This window comes from Rana temporaria, chromosome 1 (assembly GCF_905171775.1).
Source record: "Rana temporaria chromosome 1, aRanTem1.1, whole genome shotgun sequence".
Classification (NCBI taxonomy): Eukaryota; Metazoa; Chordata; class Amphibia; order Anura; family Ranidae; genus Rana; species Rana temporaria.
This window is the reverse complement of record NC_053489.1, coordinates 601,533,488-601,553,012: the sequence shown is the minus strand read 5'-3', so window position 1 is coordinate 601,553,012 and position 19,525 is coordinate 601,533,488. Positions and strand designations below refer to the sequence as shown.

General features: G+C 47.4%; 1 protein-coding gene across 1 annotated transcript in view; it reads right to left on the bottom strand.

The window, feature by feature from the left end:
* The window catches only part of SMIM24 (small integral membrane protein 24), a 29,832-nt gene extending 29,007 nt beyond the window's left edge, over positions 1-825 (bottom strand). Inside the window, exon 1 of the mRNA XM_040335171.1 lies at positions 633-825. Coding sequence (XP_040191105.1) covers positions 633-696 — 64 coding nt within the window. The 5' untranslated portion in view covers positions 697-825. The remainder of the gene's footprint in view (positions 1-632) is intronic.
* Between the last annotated feature and the right edge of the window lie 18,700 nt (positions 826-19,525).

Genomic DNA, 19,525 nt, shown 5'->3' with positions numbered 1-19,525 from the left:
TAGCCTTAATGGGTCAATACTGAAAACATGATCTTCCTGTACAAAACCAAATCTTAGCTCTGACTCTCAGGCCCCGTACACACGTCTGAGGAACTCGACGTGCCAAACACATCGAGTTCCTCGTCGAGTTCTGTGTTAAAGCCGCCGAGGATCTCGGCGGGCCAACTTTCCTCATTGAACAACGAGGAAATAGAGAACATGTTCTCTATTTGGCCCGACGAGTTCCTCGTCGGCTTCCTCGGTGAAAAGTGTACACACCACCGGGTTTCTCGGCAGAATCCAGCTCCGATCGAGTTTCTGGCTGAATTCTGCCGAGAAACTCGGTCGTGTGTACGGGGCCTTATACCTTAAAGTCCATCCTTAGTGCTCCCTATGCAGTCTCTATAAAGTAAAATAATTGTACCACATATCTGAGGGGAAAGTGAGACCCCCTTGTGAAGGCCGTGCCAGGTGGATACAACAGACACCCAGACACATCTATGGGTAAATCCAGTGTTATCTTACATCAGTTTTGCGTAGGCTAACCCTTTATATTTACAGAACAAATGTTTCACTCATTATTAAATCCAGTCATAAGTATAACAACAGCAAAACAAAATTTTACTTGAAAAAAGCCAACATGGCGGTCTTACCTTTTTGGGCAGTAGTACAAACTGCAAGCAATAACCCAAATAAGAGGGTATTAAGGACGGTCATAGTGGAGGTCTGGATGAAAGTTTAGGAGGAACCGTCTCAGTCCAGTCTGAATGTGTTTTAATGTGTTCTAGAACTGGTCATAGAACACACTCCTTATCTTGCTTCTTCTATAATGCTCCATTAATCACTCTGCTATCCTTACTTTTATGGCAGCACAGAGGGTAAAATCCACTCTTTCCCTTAGTAACAAATTAACTCCATTCTTTTCAGGCTCGAGTAGAATAAAAAAAAAATGATTTGTATCACAAAGTTTACCAACTTTTTAGAGTAGAAAAAAATATTATTTTGATAGAAAGCACTCATAATAACCTAACAATGGTCAACATTCAAAATAGAACAATAGTCTATGACCAAGAAAAAAATAACCAATGAAGCATTACAATCAAGTAAAGTCAGCTACGTATTTTAACTTGTTAATCTTTTTTTTAATCTTTATTTATTTTTTAATAAATACCTGGTAAATAAGCCAATGATTGGGCCTTCCTCCAACAGGGTGAAATTACTGATTTCCCTGGAGTGAAAGTTGTCCCCCAAGAGTTGTCACCTTCATCCCCTCAGCATCACACTGGGAAGAAGGGTGAGCGGGATGCCCTTTTCGATCCCTCTTGTCAACTCTGGTAGCCTGAAGAGTAATGTAGCACAGGGCTATGGAAAAAATGTTGCGCCCTCTCTGGAAAAAGTAAGTGAAAAGTAAAAACCAATGAAAGTTAATGAAAGTTGAAACAATACCTAATTTCCATGCAAGTCCAAGACATCAAGATTTTTAAGGCTTTCCAAATTTGTTATTTTCTGAATTCTGAAAAACAAAAAGTTATTCAAATTAGTTGTAAAATATAAAATTAAAGAACCTGAATATTGTCAGATATATAGAAGCTTAATAGTGTAGGTAATAAACCCAAAAGTGGATACACCCAAAACGTTATAAATTAAAAAAAACGTGTTTTCCCCAGCTGGCTCACCAATTCAGAAATGCGGCACCACTCCTCTTCCAGGTTGAATGATTCCAAACGTTCATTCGACCTACGTCCTATGAGACTCCACCCCAGTGTTGCCAACCTACCAGATTAAAATTTATTGGCACGACACCCGAAATTTACTGGAATTTCACAAAAGTTACTAAATTACAATTTTAGGTGCAAATTTCAGTATTTAGGCTACAAACAAGTTCGCTAGGCAAATAGCAATGTGATTTAAAGGGTCACTAAAGGATTTTTTTTTTTTAGCTAAATAGCTTCCTTTACCTTACTGCAGTCCTGGTTTCATGTCCTCATTGCTCGTTTTTGCTCTGATGTTGCTGTAAAACTGCTCTGTTCTGGACACTTCCTGGTTGTCTGGCTCCATATGAAAAAAGTCATGGGAGAGTTTAGTTTAGTTTTCCTAGCCATGACGATGACGCAGCGACGTGGGCGGCCCTGCCAGTTAAATGCAGTTAAAGTCATTCGACGCATGCGAGGGATGGCGGGCGCTCGGACATGTACGGTAGGTCTGTACAGACGACCGAACATGTCCGAGGGGACAGGATTCCAGCGGGCTGTTTTAAAACAAGTCCGGAAATATTTGCCCGCTGGGAAAAGGCCCGGCGGGCAAATGTTTGCTGGAATCCTGCCCGCTCGGGCCTACACACGACCGAACATGTCTGCTGAAACTGGTCCGCGGACCAGTTTCAGCAGACATGTTCGGTCGTCTGTACGGGGCCTTAGAGGCACATTATATGATTGAATTTTATCTATTTTTAATCGTTTTTAAAAGGAATCAGTTAACTATTATGTCTCTATACCCTGTAAACAGTCATTTCAGCAAAAAAAAAAATTTCCTTTAGTGATCCTAAATATTAAATATTAAAGGTAGATATTAAAGGTAAAAAAACATATTTTTGTTAGTTTCGATATAATAAGGGCAAATTATTTAGTCACATCACCCCCTGCCTCCATCCCCTTCTGCGGTGCCACTAGCAACCCCTGTCTCCATCCCCCACCCTCTACGGTGCCACCATCCTCCTCTGCGGTGCCACCAACACCCCCTCTTTTTATTATTTTTTATTATGCCACCAACACCCCCTGCCTCCAATCACCCCCTGCCACTAACACCCCCTGCCTCCAATCTTCCCCTGCCCCCATCCCCCTCTGCGGTGCCACCGCAGCCACCATCACCCCCTGCCTCCAATCACCCCCTGCCTCCAATCTCCATGCGCAGTTCCAAGCCGAACCGATCTCGGCAATTTTTACTGGCACATTCCAGCAACCATGGACATTTACGAACGGGGGGAAAAAGTGCCAGTTTTTATGAAAAATCCTTCTCATCCTCGGACGAGAGGACGTCCGTGATAGGCGGAACACTGAACAGAGGCCCCCGCTGGGAAAATTAGTGTTCCGCCTATCACGGAACAGTCTGAGGAGGAGGCGCGGCATTTGAATCATGGATGCCCGCAGCCTGAAACATGGATGTCCGCAGCAAAAAAATAAGGTAGGGAGATCGTCTTGGCCGGCACAGTGGAGGCATGTGATGGACAGTGGAGGCATGTGATGGACAGTGGAGGCATGTGATGGCACAGTGGAGGCATGTAATGGCACAGTGGAGGCATGTAATGGCACAGTGGAGGCATTTAATGGCACAGTGGGGGCATGGAATGGCACAGTGGGGCATGTAATGGCACGGCACAGTGGGGCATGTAATAGAATGGCACAGTGGGGCATGTAATGGAATGGCACAGTGAGGCATGTAATGTAAAGTAATGGCACAGTGAGGCATGTAATGTAATGACACAGTGAGGCATGTCATTTAATGTATTGGCACAGTGAGATTTGAAAAATGCCTGTTTCTGTCAGCAGTTGTTCCTGTCAGCGGTTGTTCTGGCTAGCCCTCAGCTTCCAGACAGACTAGTAGGAAGGGGGTAGTCTTATACGGCGAGTATATCCCAAAACCAGAATCGCTTAAAGCTCCTGAAGAAGCGTTTTTCTTGCAACGCGCAACATGTCGGGCTGAGCTACTCATGACACACCACCCCCTACAAACCACAAGGGCTGTTTTTTACATATTAGTAGTGGGAATTGATCATTAATTCTCCACTCTTATTTATATATTGTATCCCTAGGTCATAGGTGCTGTGCTATGCTAATTTTTAGCGTTTCTAGGCATTCTTAGGAATAGCCTTAACTGTTATCTATATGCTTTTTAATGATTTTATATGTTTCTCTTTTTTTTTCCAATAAATATTCAATTTTTTACTTATATACGCCTTCAAAGTCCATCATCTGCCATTTAGTTTTTTTCAATTTAGAATTATCGGGACATGGCACTGTGAACTCCTTAAACCTCAGTTCCATAGCCCCACTCTGTGATGATCTGATCCATTATTTCATATTGAGTTATCAGGTTACTAACAATCAGGTTAGGTTACTAACAATGAACCAAAAAGGTGACCTCATATGTAGCTCCATTCCGTACGCATTATACAGAGTGGGAAAATGTATTTAGACCAATTTGGTCTCATTAAGGAGGGGAGTGGCTGCTAATATCACTGGAATAGACCCAAGATTGCTGTTAAAAATATTAAATATTTTAGGGCAATGTTAAGCATATTAAGGCAATAAAAGAGAGATGGGGAGCAGGTTATGGAAACAAATGTTTTTGCCTACAGATGAGTCAGCTACCATGGAGGATGGGGGACTGCAATGAGCTAAATGTACAGTAGCTCAGCTGTTCTATTGGCTGTTACTATTTTGTTTTGTTTATATCAGCCTTTTTCAACCAGGAACCTGGGTGGCTTCTGGGTTCTTCAGGTGTTCCTTGGCAAAACGCCCAAAAATTGCCCAAAAATTGTCAACAAGCCAGCAGGTGAATCAAGCCTGCTTTATTTTGTTACACAAAGCCACATAGTTTTAATGTGCAGCAATACAAGCTTGGACATCATGTTGGCCAGCTGCTGGTGTCCCAGCAACTGATGATGTCATAGGTTGGTAAGAAGGATGTTTCGCCACCTCGGTCTGTCCTTGTTCTCCCCGCCCCCCTCCATCAGCGATGGGGTCACGTTGGCTAAATGAGTGAGAGAGACTGGGGCAGAGGCGAAAAGCTGGAATACTGGTCACTACCAGTGTGCAAAGATATACTGTGTATGTATACAGTATGTGTGTGTGTGTATATATATATATATATATATATATATATATATATATATATATATATATACAATATACAGTATATCACAAAAGTGAATACACCCCTCACATTTTTGTAAATATTTTATTATATCTTTTAATGTGACAACACTGAAGAAATTACACTTTGCTACAATGTAAAGTAGTGAGTGTGCAGCTTGTATAACAGTGGGGTAGATTCAGTAAGCAATTGCGTCTGCGTATCCATAGATACGCAGCGCAATTGATTAGTTGCGCCGGCGTAACGACTTTTCTGTATTCAGAAAGCTTGTTACGCCGACTGCAGCCTAAGATATGACTGGCATAAGGCTCTTATGCCGTCGTATCGTAGGCTGCATTCTTACGATGGCCGCTAGGTGGCGTTCCCGTAGTGGTCAGCGTAGAGTATGCAAATTGCATACTCACGCCGATTCACAACCCTACGCGCGCCCGCCGTACGCATTTTACGTCGTTTGCGTTCGTCGGGTTCCGCGTAAGGCTGCTCCTGCTATTATCAGGAGCAGCCAATGCTAAGTATACCCGTCGTTCCAGCGTCGCGATGTTTGAAAATTACGTTGTTTGCGTAAGTGAATCGTGAATGGCGCTGGACGCCATTTACGTTCACGTTAAAGCAAATGACGTCCTTGCGACGTCATTTGCCGCAATGCACGTAGGGAAAGTTTCCCGACGGAGCATGCGCCCTACGTTCGGCGCGGGAACGCGCCTAATTTAAATGATCTACGCCCCCTACGGGATCATTTCAATTACGCGCGCTTACGCCGGCCATTTTTACGGAGCGCCCACGCAAATTACGGAGCTACTGCTTCGTGAATGAAGCGTAGCGCAGGTAATTTACGGAGGCGTAGCGTAAAAACGGTACGCTGCGCCTCCGCAAGAGGGCGCAAATGTACCTGAATCTAGGCCAGTGTAAATTTGCTGTCCCCTCAAAATAACTTAACACACAGCCATTAATGTCTAAACCGCTGGCAACAAAAGTGAGTACACCCCTAAGTGAAAATGTCCAAATTGGGCCCAAAGTATCAATATTTTGTGTGGCCACCATTATTTTCCAGCACTGCCTTAACCTTCTTGGGCATGGAGTTCCCCAGAGCTTCACAGGTTGCCACTGGAATCTTTTTCCACTCCTTCATGACGACATCACAGAGCTGGTGGATGTTAGAGACCTTACACTCCTCCACCTTCCGTTTGAGGGTGCCCCACAGATGCTCAATAGGGTTTAGGTCTGGAGACATGCTTGGCCAGTCCATCACCTTTACCCTCAGCTTCTTTATCAAGGCAGTGGTCATCTTGGAGGTGTGTTTTGGTTCGTTATCATGTTGGAATTCTGCCCTGCGGCGCAGTCTCCGAAGGGAGGGGATCATGCGCTGCTTCAGTATGTCACAGTACATGTTGGCAATTAGGGTTCCCTCAATGAACTCATGCAGCCCCAGACCATGACACTCCCACCACCATGCTTGACTGTAAGCAAGACACACTTGTCTTTGTACTCCTCACCTGGTTGCCGCCACACACGCTTGACACCATCTGAACCAAATACGTTTATCCTAGTCTAATCAGACCACAGGGCATGGTTCCAGTAATCCATATCCTTAGTCTGCTTGTCTTCAGCAAACATCATCTTTAGAAGAGGCTTCCTTCTGGGACGACAGCCATGCAGACCAATTTGATGCAGTGTGCGGCGTATGGTCTGAGCACTGACAGGCTGACCACCAACCCCTTCAACCTCTGCAGCAATGCTGGCAGCATTCATAAGTCTATTTCCCAAAGACAACCTCTGGCTATGATGCTGAGAACGTGCACTTAAAGCGGGAGTTCACCCATTTAAAAAAAAAAAAAAAATCTCCCCTTAGCGTTCGGTCTAGGGGAATCGGCTATTTATATTAAAATATGAGCAGTACTTACCCGTTTTCGAGCTGCATCTTCTTCCGTCGCTTCCGGGTATGGGTCTTCGGGAGCGGGCGTTCCTTCTTGATTGACATTCTTCCGAAAGGCTTCCGACGGTCGCATCCATCGCGTCACTCGTAGCCGAAAGAAGCCGAACGTCGGTGCGGCTCTATACTGCGCCTGCGCACCGACGTTCGGCTTCTTTCGGAAAATCGTGACGCGATGGATGCGACCGTCGGAAGCCTCTCGGAAACCTGTCAATCAAGAAGGAACGCCCATTCCCCAAGCCCATACCCGGAAGCGAAGGAGAGGATGCGTCTCGTAAACGGGTAAGTACTGCACATATTTTAAAATAAATAGCCGATTCCCCTAGTAATAACGAGCAGGAATCTAAGGGGGAAAAGTGCCCTCTAAGGGTGAACCCCCGCTTTAATTTATTTTGTCGACCATGGCGAGGCTTGTTCTGAGTGGAACCTGTCCTGTTAAACCGCTGTATGGTCTTGGCCACCGTGCTGCAGCTCAGTTTCAGAGTCTTTGGAATGCTCTTATAACCTAGGCCATCTTTATGTAGAGCAACAATTCTTTTTTTAGAATCCTCAGAGAGTTCTTGCCATGAGGTGCCATGTTGAACTTCCAGTGACCAGTATGAGAAAGTGAGAGGCGAGCGATAACACCAAATTTAACACACCTGCTCCCCATTTACACCAGACCTTGTAACACTAAGGCCCCATACACACAAGAGAATTTATCCGCGGATACGGTCCAGCGGACCGTTTCCACGGATAAATCCTCTCAAAGATTTCCGCAGATTTCTATGCGATGGAGTGTACACACCATCGCATTGAAATCCGCGCGGAAATCCTCTGGCGATGACGTGTCGCGCCGTCGCCGCGATTATGACGCGGCGACGGCGCGACGCTGTCATATAAGGAATTCCACGCATGCGTCAAATCATTACGACGCGTGCGGGGAATCCCTTTGGACGGATGGATCCGGTAAGTCTGTACAGACGAGCGGATCCATCCGTTGGAATGGATTCCAGCAGATAGATATTCTGTGCATGTCAGCAAATATCCGATCTGCTGGAATCCATCCCAGGGGAGATTTATCCGCGGAAACAGATCCGCTGGCGTGTACACACCATAGGATCTATCCGCAGAAACCCATTTGCTGGGATTTATCTGCGGATGGATTCTATCGTGTGTATGGGGCCTAACGAGTCACATGACACTGGGGAGGCAACTGAATCTCTGTTCCACCACATCCCAAAGGTGCTCTATTGGATTGAGATCTGGTGACTGTAGAAGCTATTAGAGAACATTGTCATGTTCAAGAATACAGTTTGGGAGGATTTGAGCTTTGTGACATGGTGCATTATCCTGCTGGAAGAAGTAGCCATCAGAAGATGGTCACACTCTAGTCATAAAAGAATGGACATGGTCAGCAACAAAACTCAGGTAGGCCGTGGCATTTAAACATTGCTCAATTGGTAACAAGGGGCCCAAAGTGTGCCAAGAAAATATCCCCCCACACCATTACACCGCCACCACCAGCCTGAACCGTTGATACAAGGCAGGATGGATCCATGCTTTCATGTTGTTTACTCCAAATTCTCACCCTACCATCTGATTGTTGCAGCTCAAATTGGGACTCATCAGACCAGACATCGCTTTTCCAATCTTCTATTATCCAAGTTTGGTGAGCCTGTGCAAATTGTAGCCTCAGTTACCTGTTCATAGCTGACAGCAGTGGAACCCGGTGAAGTCTTCTGCTTTTGTAGCCCATCTGCTTCAAGGTTTGATATGTTGTGCGTTATTTGAGTTACTGCTGCCTTGCTATCATCTCCAACCAGTCTGCCCATTCTCCTCTGACATCAACAAGGCATTTTCGTCCACACAACTGCCGCTCACTGGATATTTTCTCTTTTTTGGACAATTCTCTGGAAACCATAGAGATGGTTGTGTGTGAAAATCCCAGTAGAGCAGCAGTTTTGGAAATACTTAGATCAGCCTGGCACCAACAACCATGCCATGTTCAAAGTCACTTAAATCCCCTTTCTTCCCCATTCTGGTGCTCAGTTTGAACTTCACCACATCTAGATGCCTAAATGCATTGAGTTGCTGCCATGTGATTGGCTGATTAGCGATATGTTTTACCAAGCAATTGAACAGGTGTACCTAATAAAGTGGCTGATGAGTATATACTGTGTGTATATGTGTGTATATATATATATATATATATATATATATACACACAGGCCCAGATTCTCAATGGGCTTACGACGGCGCAACGCAATGTGCGCCGTCGTAAGTCCTAATCTGGGCCGTCGTATCTATGCGACTGATTCTTAGAATCAGTTACGCATAGATAACCATTAGATCCGACAGGCATAACGCTCTTACGCTGTCGGATTTTAAATGCAATTTTTTTTCCGCCTCCGTCGTTTTCCCCGTCGGGTATGCAAATTAGCAAAATACGCAAATTCCCTAACGTACGCACGGTCAACGCAGTGAAGTTACGACGTTTACGTTAGATTTGCGATGTGTAAAGTTGCCCCTGCTATATGAGGGGCAACCAATGTTAAGTATGGCCGTCGTTCCCGTGTCGAAATTTAAAAATTTACGTTGTTTGTGTAAGTCATCCGTGAATAGGGCTGGACGCCATTTACGTTCACGTCGAAACCAATGACGTCCTTGCGACGTCATTTAGCGCAATGCACGTCGGGAAATTTTAAGGGACGGCGCATGCGCATTAGGTTCGGCGCGGGAACGCGCCTAATTTAAATGCTATACGCCCCCTACCCGCCTAATTTGAATTAGGCGGGCTTGCGCCGGGGGATTTACGCTACGCCGCCGCAACTTTACAGGCAAGTGCTTTGGGAATCAAGCACTTGCCCGTAAAACTTGCGGCGGCGTAACGTAAATGAGATACGTTACGCCGCCGCAGAGATGCGGCGATCTACGAGAATCTGCCCCAGCGTATATACAACCAAAACATGAAGCTACCTTAAAAGGCTGGGTTGGTATGTCAGTGGAATGCTAATCCTCTAAATTGGGCAGACAATGTTTGAAGAAGGGAGCCAGTGTTTCAGAAGATAAGCTGCGTTCAATCATAGGCCTTTTATAGCTGTAAGATTGATTTTTCTGAAAAGTGTTCTTTATGTAACACTGCAACTGCAGCGTGCATTGCTGAGCTCATTACACAACAACCCAGCCTTTATTGTGGATATAAATGAATTAACAGCTATTTGCTGGACTTTGGCTGCTAAATGTGTGATTTCCACAGAAAACAAATCACGGAGCTGCACAGTGTTAGGCCTCCTGCTCCTGGACGCCTACATGGTCTTGCGACTTGTAGTATAAAATGTACGGTGCTTTATCATGCCCAGAAAGCCCATACGTAGATGGCTTTATGCGAAGGCTGAAAGCGGGTAAATGACGATGCAGAAGCCATCAACGTTTACAAGCATACAACCAATCACAAGATTCAAGAGCATGTAAATGTCTTCATAGGGCCCTAGGCCTCGTACACACGACCGAGTTTCTCGGCAAAAACCAGCAAGAAACTTGCTGGGAGATATTTTTTTGCCGAGGAAACCGGTCGTGTGTACATTTTCGTCGAGGAAACTGACGAGAAACTCGACGAGCCAAAAAGAGAGCAAGTTCTCTATTTCCTTGACTGGAATGCATACCTCCCAACCGTCCCGCATTTCCCGGGAATGTCCCACGATTCGCAGTAAATCCCGCGGTCCCGCGAGCAGTGGTATTATCCTGCGATTTCGCGGCACTCCCCCCCGTGATTACTGCGGACCCCCCCGCTCAACAACTCCGATTCACGGAATACCCCCCCGCTCAACAACTTTCTGATCCACGGAATTCCCCCCCGCTCAACAACTCTGATCCGTGGACCCCCCCGCTCAACAACTTTCATCCGCGGAACCCCCCCCCCCCACTCAACAACTCTGATCCACGGAATTCCCCCCCCCCCGCTCAACAACTTTGATCTGCGCACCCCCCTCCGCTCAACAACTTCATTTGGGGGGTATGCTCATTTGTCCCTCATTCTGAAGTTGAAAAGTTGGGAGGTATGGAAATGGAGAAAATTGGCTTGTCGAGTTTCTCGACGGCTTCACAAGGAACTCGACGAGCAAAACGATGTGTTTCGCCTGTCGAGTTTCTCGTCGTGTGTACGAGGCCTTATTCTGGTCATATGCAGCCCTTAATTGCTTATTTAATGCAGTATTTGGTTAAACAATTGTGGAGGGGTTCTGGATAATAATAAGAGTGTTGCTGACCACTGAAGTGCTCATTTTTTCTAATGAAGTAAGAAATTAGCCTTACATAAGAAAATATACTACATAAGTTGTGTTACAGATATGGTTGTATTTACCATTGAGTTCAGCAGGGCTTTATTTCAGGGGGAACTTGGAGGAACTCAGTTCCACCACCTCTGGCTCAGACCCTTTGGTGCCTGCTCACCACAATCACTTGTAAACACAGAAGTCTGGTTTCTGTGTTTACAAGCAACAGCTCTGCACTCTGTGTGTAACCCCCTGAACTCTGCACTCTGTATGTAATGCAATCCTGCTATTTAATGCCACTTCAAGACCCTTCTACTGTTTGTGAAATCTGAACGGGGTCGTGGTTGAATTCCTGCACCTATTTTCTGAGAAAAAAAGCTCTGGGTTTCAGGGATGGGAAAATGTCTCAATGATGTAATTCTCCATTTTTAAAGTCTATATGGCCTTAATTTTTGCTAAACTTTGTACTTTTGTCGATTCCATCCTATGATTATCTGGACAGGCGACAATTTTTGCTCTTATAAACAAGGGTGTATCTACAGTCTTAGGAGCCTCATTCAACAGCCTGGGGGCAGGTGGGATCCGCCATTGTCTGAAGAAAAAATTGCTCACTTGCTATATTAACCTGGCTGGCGGTATTCCCGAGTCTGGCTCGGGGTGAGATTTTTGTGCTGAGATCGGTAACCCCAAGCCAGATATGGGATCGCCTCGCTGTGTCCACAGGCACAAGTTACTTACCTTGTCCCTGGATCCTGCGATGCCTCCCCACTGTGTGAGCGAGCGGCATCCTCGCTCGATTCACACAGTGTCCCTGTGTGCGGCCGATCTCCGTTCCCTGCGATGTTACGGCGCACAGGGCGGAGAACGGTGCCAAAATCAAAAAAGTAAATAAACACATTACATACAGTAATCTTATAGATTACAGTACTGTATGTAAAAAATACACACCCCCTTTGTCCCTAGTGGTCTGCCCAGTGCCCTACATGTACTTTTATATAATAAAAACTGTTCTTTCTGCCTGCAAACTGTAGATTGTCCAAAAGTGTCCCTTTATGTCAAAAGTGATTTTAGAGCAGCTAGAAAACAGCGATAATAAATTATAATCACTTGCAGAATTGAGCGATAGCGATTTGTGGGGAAACTCGTCATAAAAAAATAAAAGTAATGACAGCGACAATTCTGAGCTGTACTGCGCATGCTCGTGACGTCATTTTCCCGACGGGCAGCGCGCGAAATTACGTTACGTCAGGCTTTGTGGATTGCGACGGGACAATAAAGTTGCGTCGGGTAAAAAAAAAGTTACGCGCCGGGAAAAAAAATTCAAAATTAAAAAAAAATCGCGGCGATCGAAAAAAAGATCTGTTTTTACAAGGTGTTACTAGTTTACACTTTGTAAAAGCAGAACTAATTTTACGTATGCAAACGTAAACTTACGCAGAAAACACAAAGCTGAAAAGCTTTGTGGATCTCCGTAAGTCCTCATTTGCATACGCAAAGCGGCATTTCAATGAGAAATGCCCCCAGCGGCGGATGCGGTACTGCATCCTAAGATCTGACAGTGTAAGTGTCTTAGGCCCCGTACACACGATAGAATCTATCCGCAGATAAATCCCATCGAATGGGTTTCAGCGGATAGATTCTATGGTGTGTACACTCCGGCGGATATTTATCCGCGGATATTTCCGAATTCCAGCAGATAAATATTTGTCGACATGCACAGAATATCTATCTGCTGGAATCGGATCCCACGGATGGATCCGCTCGTCTGTACAGACTCACCGGATCCATCCGTCCAAAGGGATTCCCCGCACGCGTCGTAATGATTTGACGCATGCGTGGAATTCCTTATATGACAGCGTCGCGCCCGTCGCCGCGTCATAATCGCGGCGACGGCGCGACACGTCATCGCCAGAGGATTTCGGCGCGGATTTCAATGCAATGGTGTGTACACGCCATCGCATAGAAATCTGCTGAAATCCTCGAGAGGATTTATCCGCGGATACGGTCCGCTGGACCGTATACGCGGATAAATCCTCTCGTGTGTATGGGGCCTTACACATGTCAGATCTTCTGCCTATCTTTGGAAAACTGCTTCTGAGGATCAGTTCCAAAGATAGGCACAGGGATACGCAGGCTGAACAGCAGTTCCGCCTGCGTATCCCTTTTGAGGATTTGGCCCCATGGTACCGCTTTCAGCACCTAAAATCTGAAATAATTATACCGCCAGGGAGGTTAATCAGATTCTACGTGGCAATGAGAGAACACTTCTGATCTGATTAAGTGCTCTGACATCATCATGACTGATGAAAGGACCATAGACCTGCTTTGGACATGAGGATACAGACAGACAGTCCACTGCCAGGGCGCAGGGTAGTGCAACAGTGGTGGCTGGTGCTCCATTTTTTTTGGGGGGGTGGCAAACAAATCAGGTTCGGGTTTCCCTGGCTTTTCCTTCCAGCTAATCTGGTCTTAAAGCGGTTGTATACCCTCTCTGACCACTTGCACCTACAGTACAGGTAAGCCTACATTAAGGCTTACCTGTAGGTGCTTGCAATATCTCCTTAACCTACATGGTTAAGGAGATATTTGCAGAAAATGGGGCACCGATGTCTACGGGGCATACGCGCCGTAGTCAACGGCGCAGGCGCACTGACCGCGCCGGCTCTTGAATGGGAGCCTGCCGGAAAGTGCCGGAAATGTGCGTGTAGCACTACCCCCGGAGCACCTGCTGGTTGTTTTGGGTGGCACATTTACCTCATGGCTCCCCCGAATTCCTAGGGGTGGATGATGCGTATTGCATTTGGTAGAAGTAAAGGAATGTCCGCAACAGGTGCTCTTTGCTGTGCTCTTTATTACCCAGCCAGGTAAAAACAATAAACTTGTGGTGAGGAAAGTAAAGTTGAAGAAGAAAGGAGAACAGCAGATTCAGGCGTGATAATAGGGAAACAGTCCTGCTCCCAAACGTAACACTTTTCTGCCCCACTCCTATGTGAGTGGGATTAGTGTACCCGGACAGGCCTCTCTCACTGACCCGGCAGCGGGAGTATCACTCAAACATTTGTAGGATAAAGTCCCTGCCACAGACCCTCCTAGGTGAACTTCAGGGAGACACCTCTGCCACAGGCCCTCTCTGATTTGTAGTTACGGAGGCAATCCTCCTTAGGTGAATTACGCCTGGATCTCCTTCAACTTGTCGCCCAGGTACCAACTGACAGGTGATCAATCCCTCAGTGTCCGGCTACCTTGATCCCCGGTGGTTTGTCGAGGCCCTTTTGGACCGCCAGCCTCTCAATGGCGCTCCTCAGACGGACTCCCCACCGAACAGCAATACAGCTTGGGATCCTCAAAGGTGGGAACCCAGTCGCTCACTGGGTCCCCGTTGCTTGTTTAGATGCTCTGGCCCATATTCTGAGTAAATTTCCGCCAGCTGCGCTTAAGGCACTTACACTCCGCTGTCCCAACTTACAGGAGCAGGTGTTGTATTCCTCAAACACTTGCTCCATAAGTTGGGACAGCGGAGTGTAAGTGTCCCGGCGTAGCCTGGCGGATCTCCAAGGGGGCGGCTTCAATTCAAATGAAGCGCGCCCCCGATGCGAAAGAACTGGGCATGCGCCGGGCTTCAAAAAGCCCAGTGCGCATGCTCCAGTTCTCGGCGGAAAACGTCAATGACGCCGACGTGTGCGTCATTGACGTAAAGTCGTATTCAAGAACGACTTACGTAAACGACGCACCCGACGAAAAAACACGACGGGGACCCGACGCCATCCGTAACATGGCCTACGCGAGACTTGCGGAAACTTACCCCTCATATAGCAGGAGTAAGTTTCCGCTTACGCAAACGACGTTAGCGACGGTTACGCGACGCGAACTCGTTCGGGAATCGGCGTAGAAGGATCATTTGCATACGCAAATGACTCCTTCACTTAAATGCCATCTAGCGGCGGCCGGCGTCATTGCATTTAAGATCCGCCAGTGTAAGTGACTTACAGATGGCGGATCTTAAGTGTATCTATGCAAAAATGATTCTAAGAATCAGGAGCATAGATACACTGGCCAAAAAAGGGAGTTACGATGGAGTATCCTGAGTTACTCCATCGTAACTTCACTGAGAATATGGGCCTCTGTGCTCAGGAACACCGTGTGGCACGCATGCCCTGGCCAGGTAGGCCATAACGCCGGGGCGCTGTGATGTGGTCACCCTAAAGGTGGGTGCCACACTCGAAGAAGAAGACGCAGAACTAATGGCGTCTGCCTCATAAATACCCCTCCACAGCATGAACAGCGAGGCCAAACCCACCTGATTGGCTGCTGGGAAAAAGTACCCAAACTTTGACTCAAATGCTGCCACCTGCAGCACCGGGGTTGGAAGAACACTCCAATACAACAGAATAACTCACAGCCAAGCTGAGACAGAGACCCTGTTTTTCACTTAACAATTTGGATCAGCGTTTAACTACACTCTGATCTCCCTCTAAATTTAACTAGCACCAGTACTATAAAGTACCCAGGCGCTACATGCGCATGCGCAGGGATCGTGTTATTCCGCGCGCATGCGCGGGAGTGACATCATCGCCACTCCAGCCAGTCACAGCGCTAGAGCAGCGATACCCGGAAGTCACTCCGGTTATCATGGCGGCAGCGGAGGATAGGAACGAGGGTCGGTGCAGATTCTGCGATCTAAGGTAAGTAATTGATAATGAGCTAGTATGCTAGTTATACTAGCTCATTATGCCTTTGCCTTGCAGGGTTTTTTTTTCTGGGTATACAACCGCTTTAAGATCTGCCTCCTGTCCTAATTGGCCAGGAGGAAAAGCCAGAAGACAATAGCAAATCTTAATCCGCTAATGTCACAAGTGGGTGGGTTCAGGGCATAGTGCTCTGCGCCCCGAGACCAACCTTTTTGAAGCCAATTAGAGCCTTGGGCTCTAATCATGTTCTAAAAAAAAACGCACGAAGAGTAGGGAGCGGCGCATGAAGATTGGGGGCAGCGCCCCTGAACCCCTTATGGACTCGCTGCCGCTGGAGTGCAGTCTTTCAGGGCAGTGGAGAATCAGATAAGTAAAGGTGCTTTTGCCATCTCTTTTGGCGATAAAGCGCCGCTAAAAATAGCGGCGCTTTAATGCCGACGTCCCCTGCGCCTCGGTGTGAAAGTAGCCTTAGTGGGATTGAACAGTCCAAGTGATACCTAGATACACGTCAAATAAAGTATATAGGGGCAGATCCACATAGATCTGCACCGGGCGCAGCGTATGTCAGATACGCTACGCCACTGTAACTTACTTTGGCTTAGTTTGAATCCTCAACGAATTTGCGCCGTAAGTTACAGCGGCGTAGTGTATCTCTCGCGGCATAAGGGCACGGAATTCAAATGCGGCGGGTAGGGGGCGTGTTTCATTTAAATGAAGCGCGTCCCCGCGCCGAACGAACTGCGCATGCGCCGTCCCTAAAATTTCCCACCGTGCATTGCGCTAAATGACGTTGCAAGGATGTCATTGGTTTTGACGTGAACGTAAATGGCGTCCAGCCCCATTCACGGACGACTTACGCAAACGACGTAAAATTTTCAAAATTAGACACGGGAACGACGGCCATGCTTAACATTGAGTACGCCACCATATAGCAGCTTTAACTATACGCCGGAAAAAGCCGAACGGAAACGACGTAAAAAAATCCGACGGCCGCGTGTACGTTCGTGGATCATCGGAAATAGCTAATTTGCATACTCAACGCGGATTACGACGGGAACGCCACCTAGCGGACGCCGAAAAATTGCATCTTAGATCCGACGGCGTACGAAGACGTACGCCTCTCGGATCTAACCCAGATGCCGTCGTATCTTGTTTTGAGGATTCAAAACAAAGATACGACGCTGGAATTTTGAAATTACACTGGCGTATCAATAGATACGCCGGCGTAATTTCTTTGTGGATCTACCCCATAGACCGGGCGTCACTAAATGGCGGACCGCGGTCCGGTTCCGGCCCCAGTGACCATTCTATCCGGACCGCAGCCTCGCCTGTGTGTCTCTGTGGCCGGCTCGCCCGCCTGCCGATGCCGCTATTTACACAGCATTGCAGGCGCAGCAGGTCTGTGCCGTCTCTGCACTCCCCCCTCCCCACACTGCCTGTCTACCTTATTCACACAAACTTGAATCACGACCGCGCTGGACAATGGGCGGGACTTTTTAAGTTAAAAAGTGGGTGATTGGTTGCTAGGCAGCGGGTCGGTTTCAGCAACAAATCACTCGCTTTTAATGGGAAAGGTCCCGCCCATTGCCCAGAGCGGCCACGCTCCATGTCCTGTGTGAATAAGGTAGGTTTTCTGTGGGGAGGGGGAGTGTTGTGCTGTGCAGGACAGGACAGGGGTTTACTATTGAGAGGATTGTGATGGGGGGGAGTCAGTCTGCGATGGGGGGGGGGGGGGGGGCTGTTATTGTAGGGAGGGGGTTGTTCAGTCTGTGATGGGGGGGGGGGGTCAGTCTGTGATAGGGGGTCTGATTTGGGGGGGTCAGTCTGTGATAGGGAGATCTCTGATTGTGGGGGGTTCAGTCTAAGATGGGGTGTTCTGTGATTGTGGGTGGGGGGGGGTTCAGTTTGTAATTTGGGGGGGGGGGGTTAAGTCTGATTTGGGGGGTCAGTCTGTGATAGGAGGTCTGTGATTTGGGGGGTCAGTCTGATTGGTGGGTCAGTCTGTGATGGGGGGGATCTGTGATTGTGGGGGGGGGGTGTTCAGTCTGTGATGGGGTGGTCTGTAATTGGGGAGGTCTGTGATTGTGGGGGGGGGGGGTTCAGTCTGTGATTGTGGGGGGGATCAGTCTATGATAGTGGGGTCTGTGATTGGGGGGGGTTCAGTCTGTGATTCGGTGGTCTGTGAATTTGGGGGGTCAGTCTGTGATTGGCGGGTCAGTCTGTTATAGGGGGTCTGATTTGGGGGGTCAGTCTGTGATGGGGGGATCTGTGTTTGTGGGGGGTTCAGTCTGTGATGGGGTGTTCTGTGATTGTGGGGGGTTCAGTTTGTAATTGGGGGGGATCAGTCTGATGTGGGGTCTGATTTGGGGGGGTTTGTGATTGTGGGGGGGTTCAGTCTGTGATGGGGTGGTCTGTGATTGTGGGGGGTCCATCTGTGATTGGGGGATCAGTCTGTAATAGGGGGTCTGTGATTTGGGGGCTCTGATTTGGGGGGGTCAGCCTGTGATAGGGGGATCTGTGATTGTGGGGGTTCAGTCTGTGATTGGGGGGTCCATCTGTGATTGTGGGGAATCAGTCTGTGCTGGGGGTGTCCATCTGTGATTGGGGGGGATCGGTATGTGATGGGGGTCTGTGATTTGGGGGTCAGTCTGGGATGGGGGATCTGTGATTTGGGGGGGGTCAGTCTGTAATGGGGGGTTTGTGATGAGGCAGGGGGATGTGATGTAAGGGGGGGGGGCTGAGGACACTGATGTAAAAGGGGTTCTATGATTTCTGCACTGGCAAAACACAGGTCTCTGTTTTCTATGTGTCCTGTTCACATTGAAACAGCGCCCCTGCGTGCTGAGCAGTGTGGTGCAAAATGCATTCTGTTTCTATGCACCGCAACTGATCTGTGCTGCCTAAAAATGAAAGAAATGTATTTTGAGATTTTTATGTCGATTTCGATGGTGTGTGGGTCTTAAAGGTGTGTGCATGTGTGTGGTGGGGGGGGGGGGGGCGCTGTGAAGTGGAGGATATCATGTGGCGTCATAGCACCAATATGACATTCGGACCTCCGCTGGAAGAATTTTTTTCCGACCGGACCCCCGTGAATTTTAATTCACTACCCCTGCCATAGACTATACTCCATGCAAGCCACTAAGCACACAGCTGAATTATATATTGTGACAGAGCGAGGCCCTGCCACTGTAGAAGTGAGATTGAAAACAACACAGGGTTCTCACGTATGCAAAGTGAGAGGCTCCAGAGTATTGTTTCTGAGCAGAGAAAACTAGGTTTTTGGTCCTCTCCAGGTTTTGTCATTCCTGAATTTGGGTCTGGAGTCCGGAGGCTTTGAAGAGCATTGGGAGGGAAGAAGCCTCTACCTATGCAATTTACTGTCCTAAAAAGTGTTTGGGGACCTGGGTCCTGCCCCAGGGGACATGTATCGATGCAAAAAAAGTTTAAAAAAAACAGCCGTTTTTTCGGGAGCAGTGATTTTAATAATGCTTAAAGTGAAACAATAAAAGTGAAATATTCCTTTAAATTTCGTACCATGGGGGGGGGGGGGGGGGGGTGTCTATAGTGTGCATGTGAAATAGCACTTGTTTCCCATTCTTAGAACTGTCCCTGCACAAAGTGTCATTTCTGAAAGATAAAAAGTCATTTAAAATCACTGCTCCCGAAAAAACTGCTGTTTTTAAAACTTTTTTTTGCATTGATACATGTCCCCTGGGGCAGGACCCAGGTCCCCAAACACTTTTTAGGACAATAACTTGCATATTAGCCTTTAAAATTAGCACTTTAGATTTCAAACGTTCGAG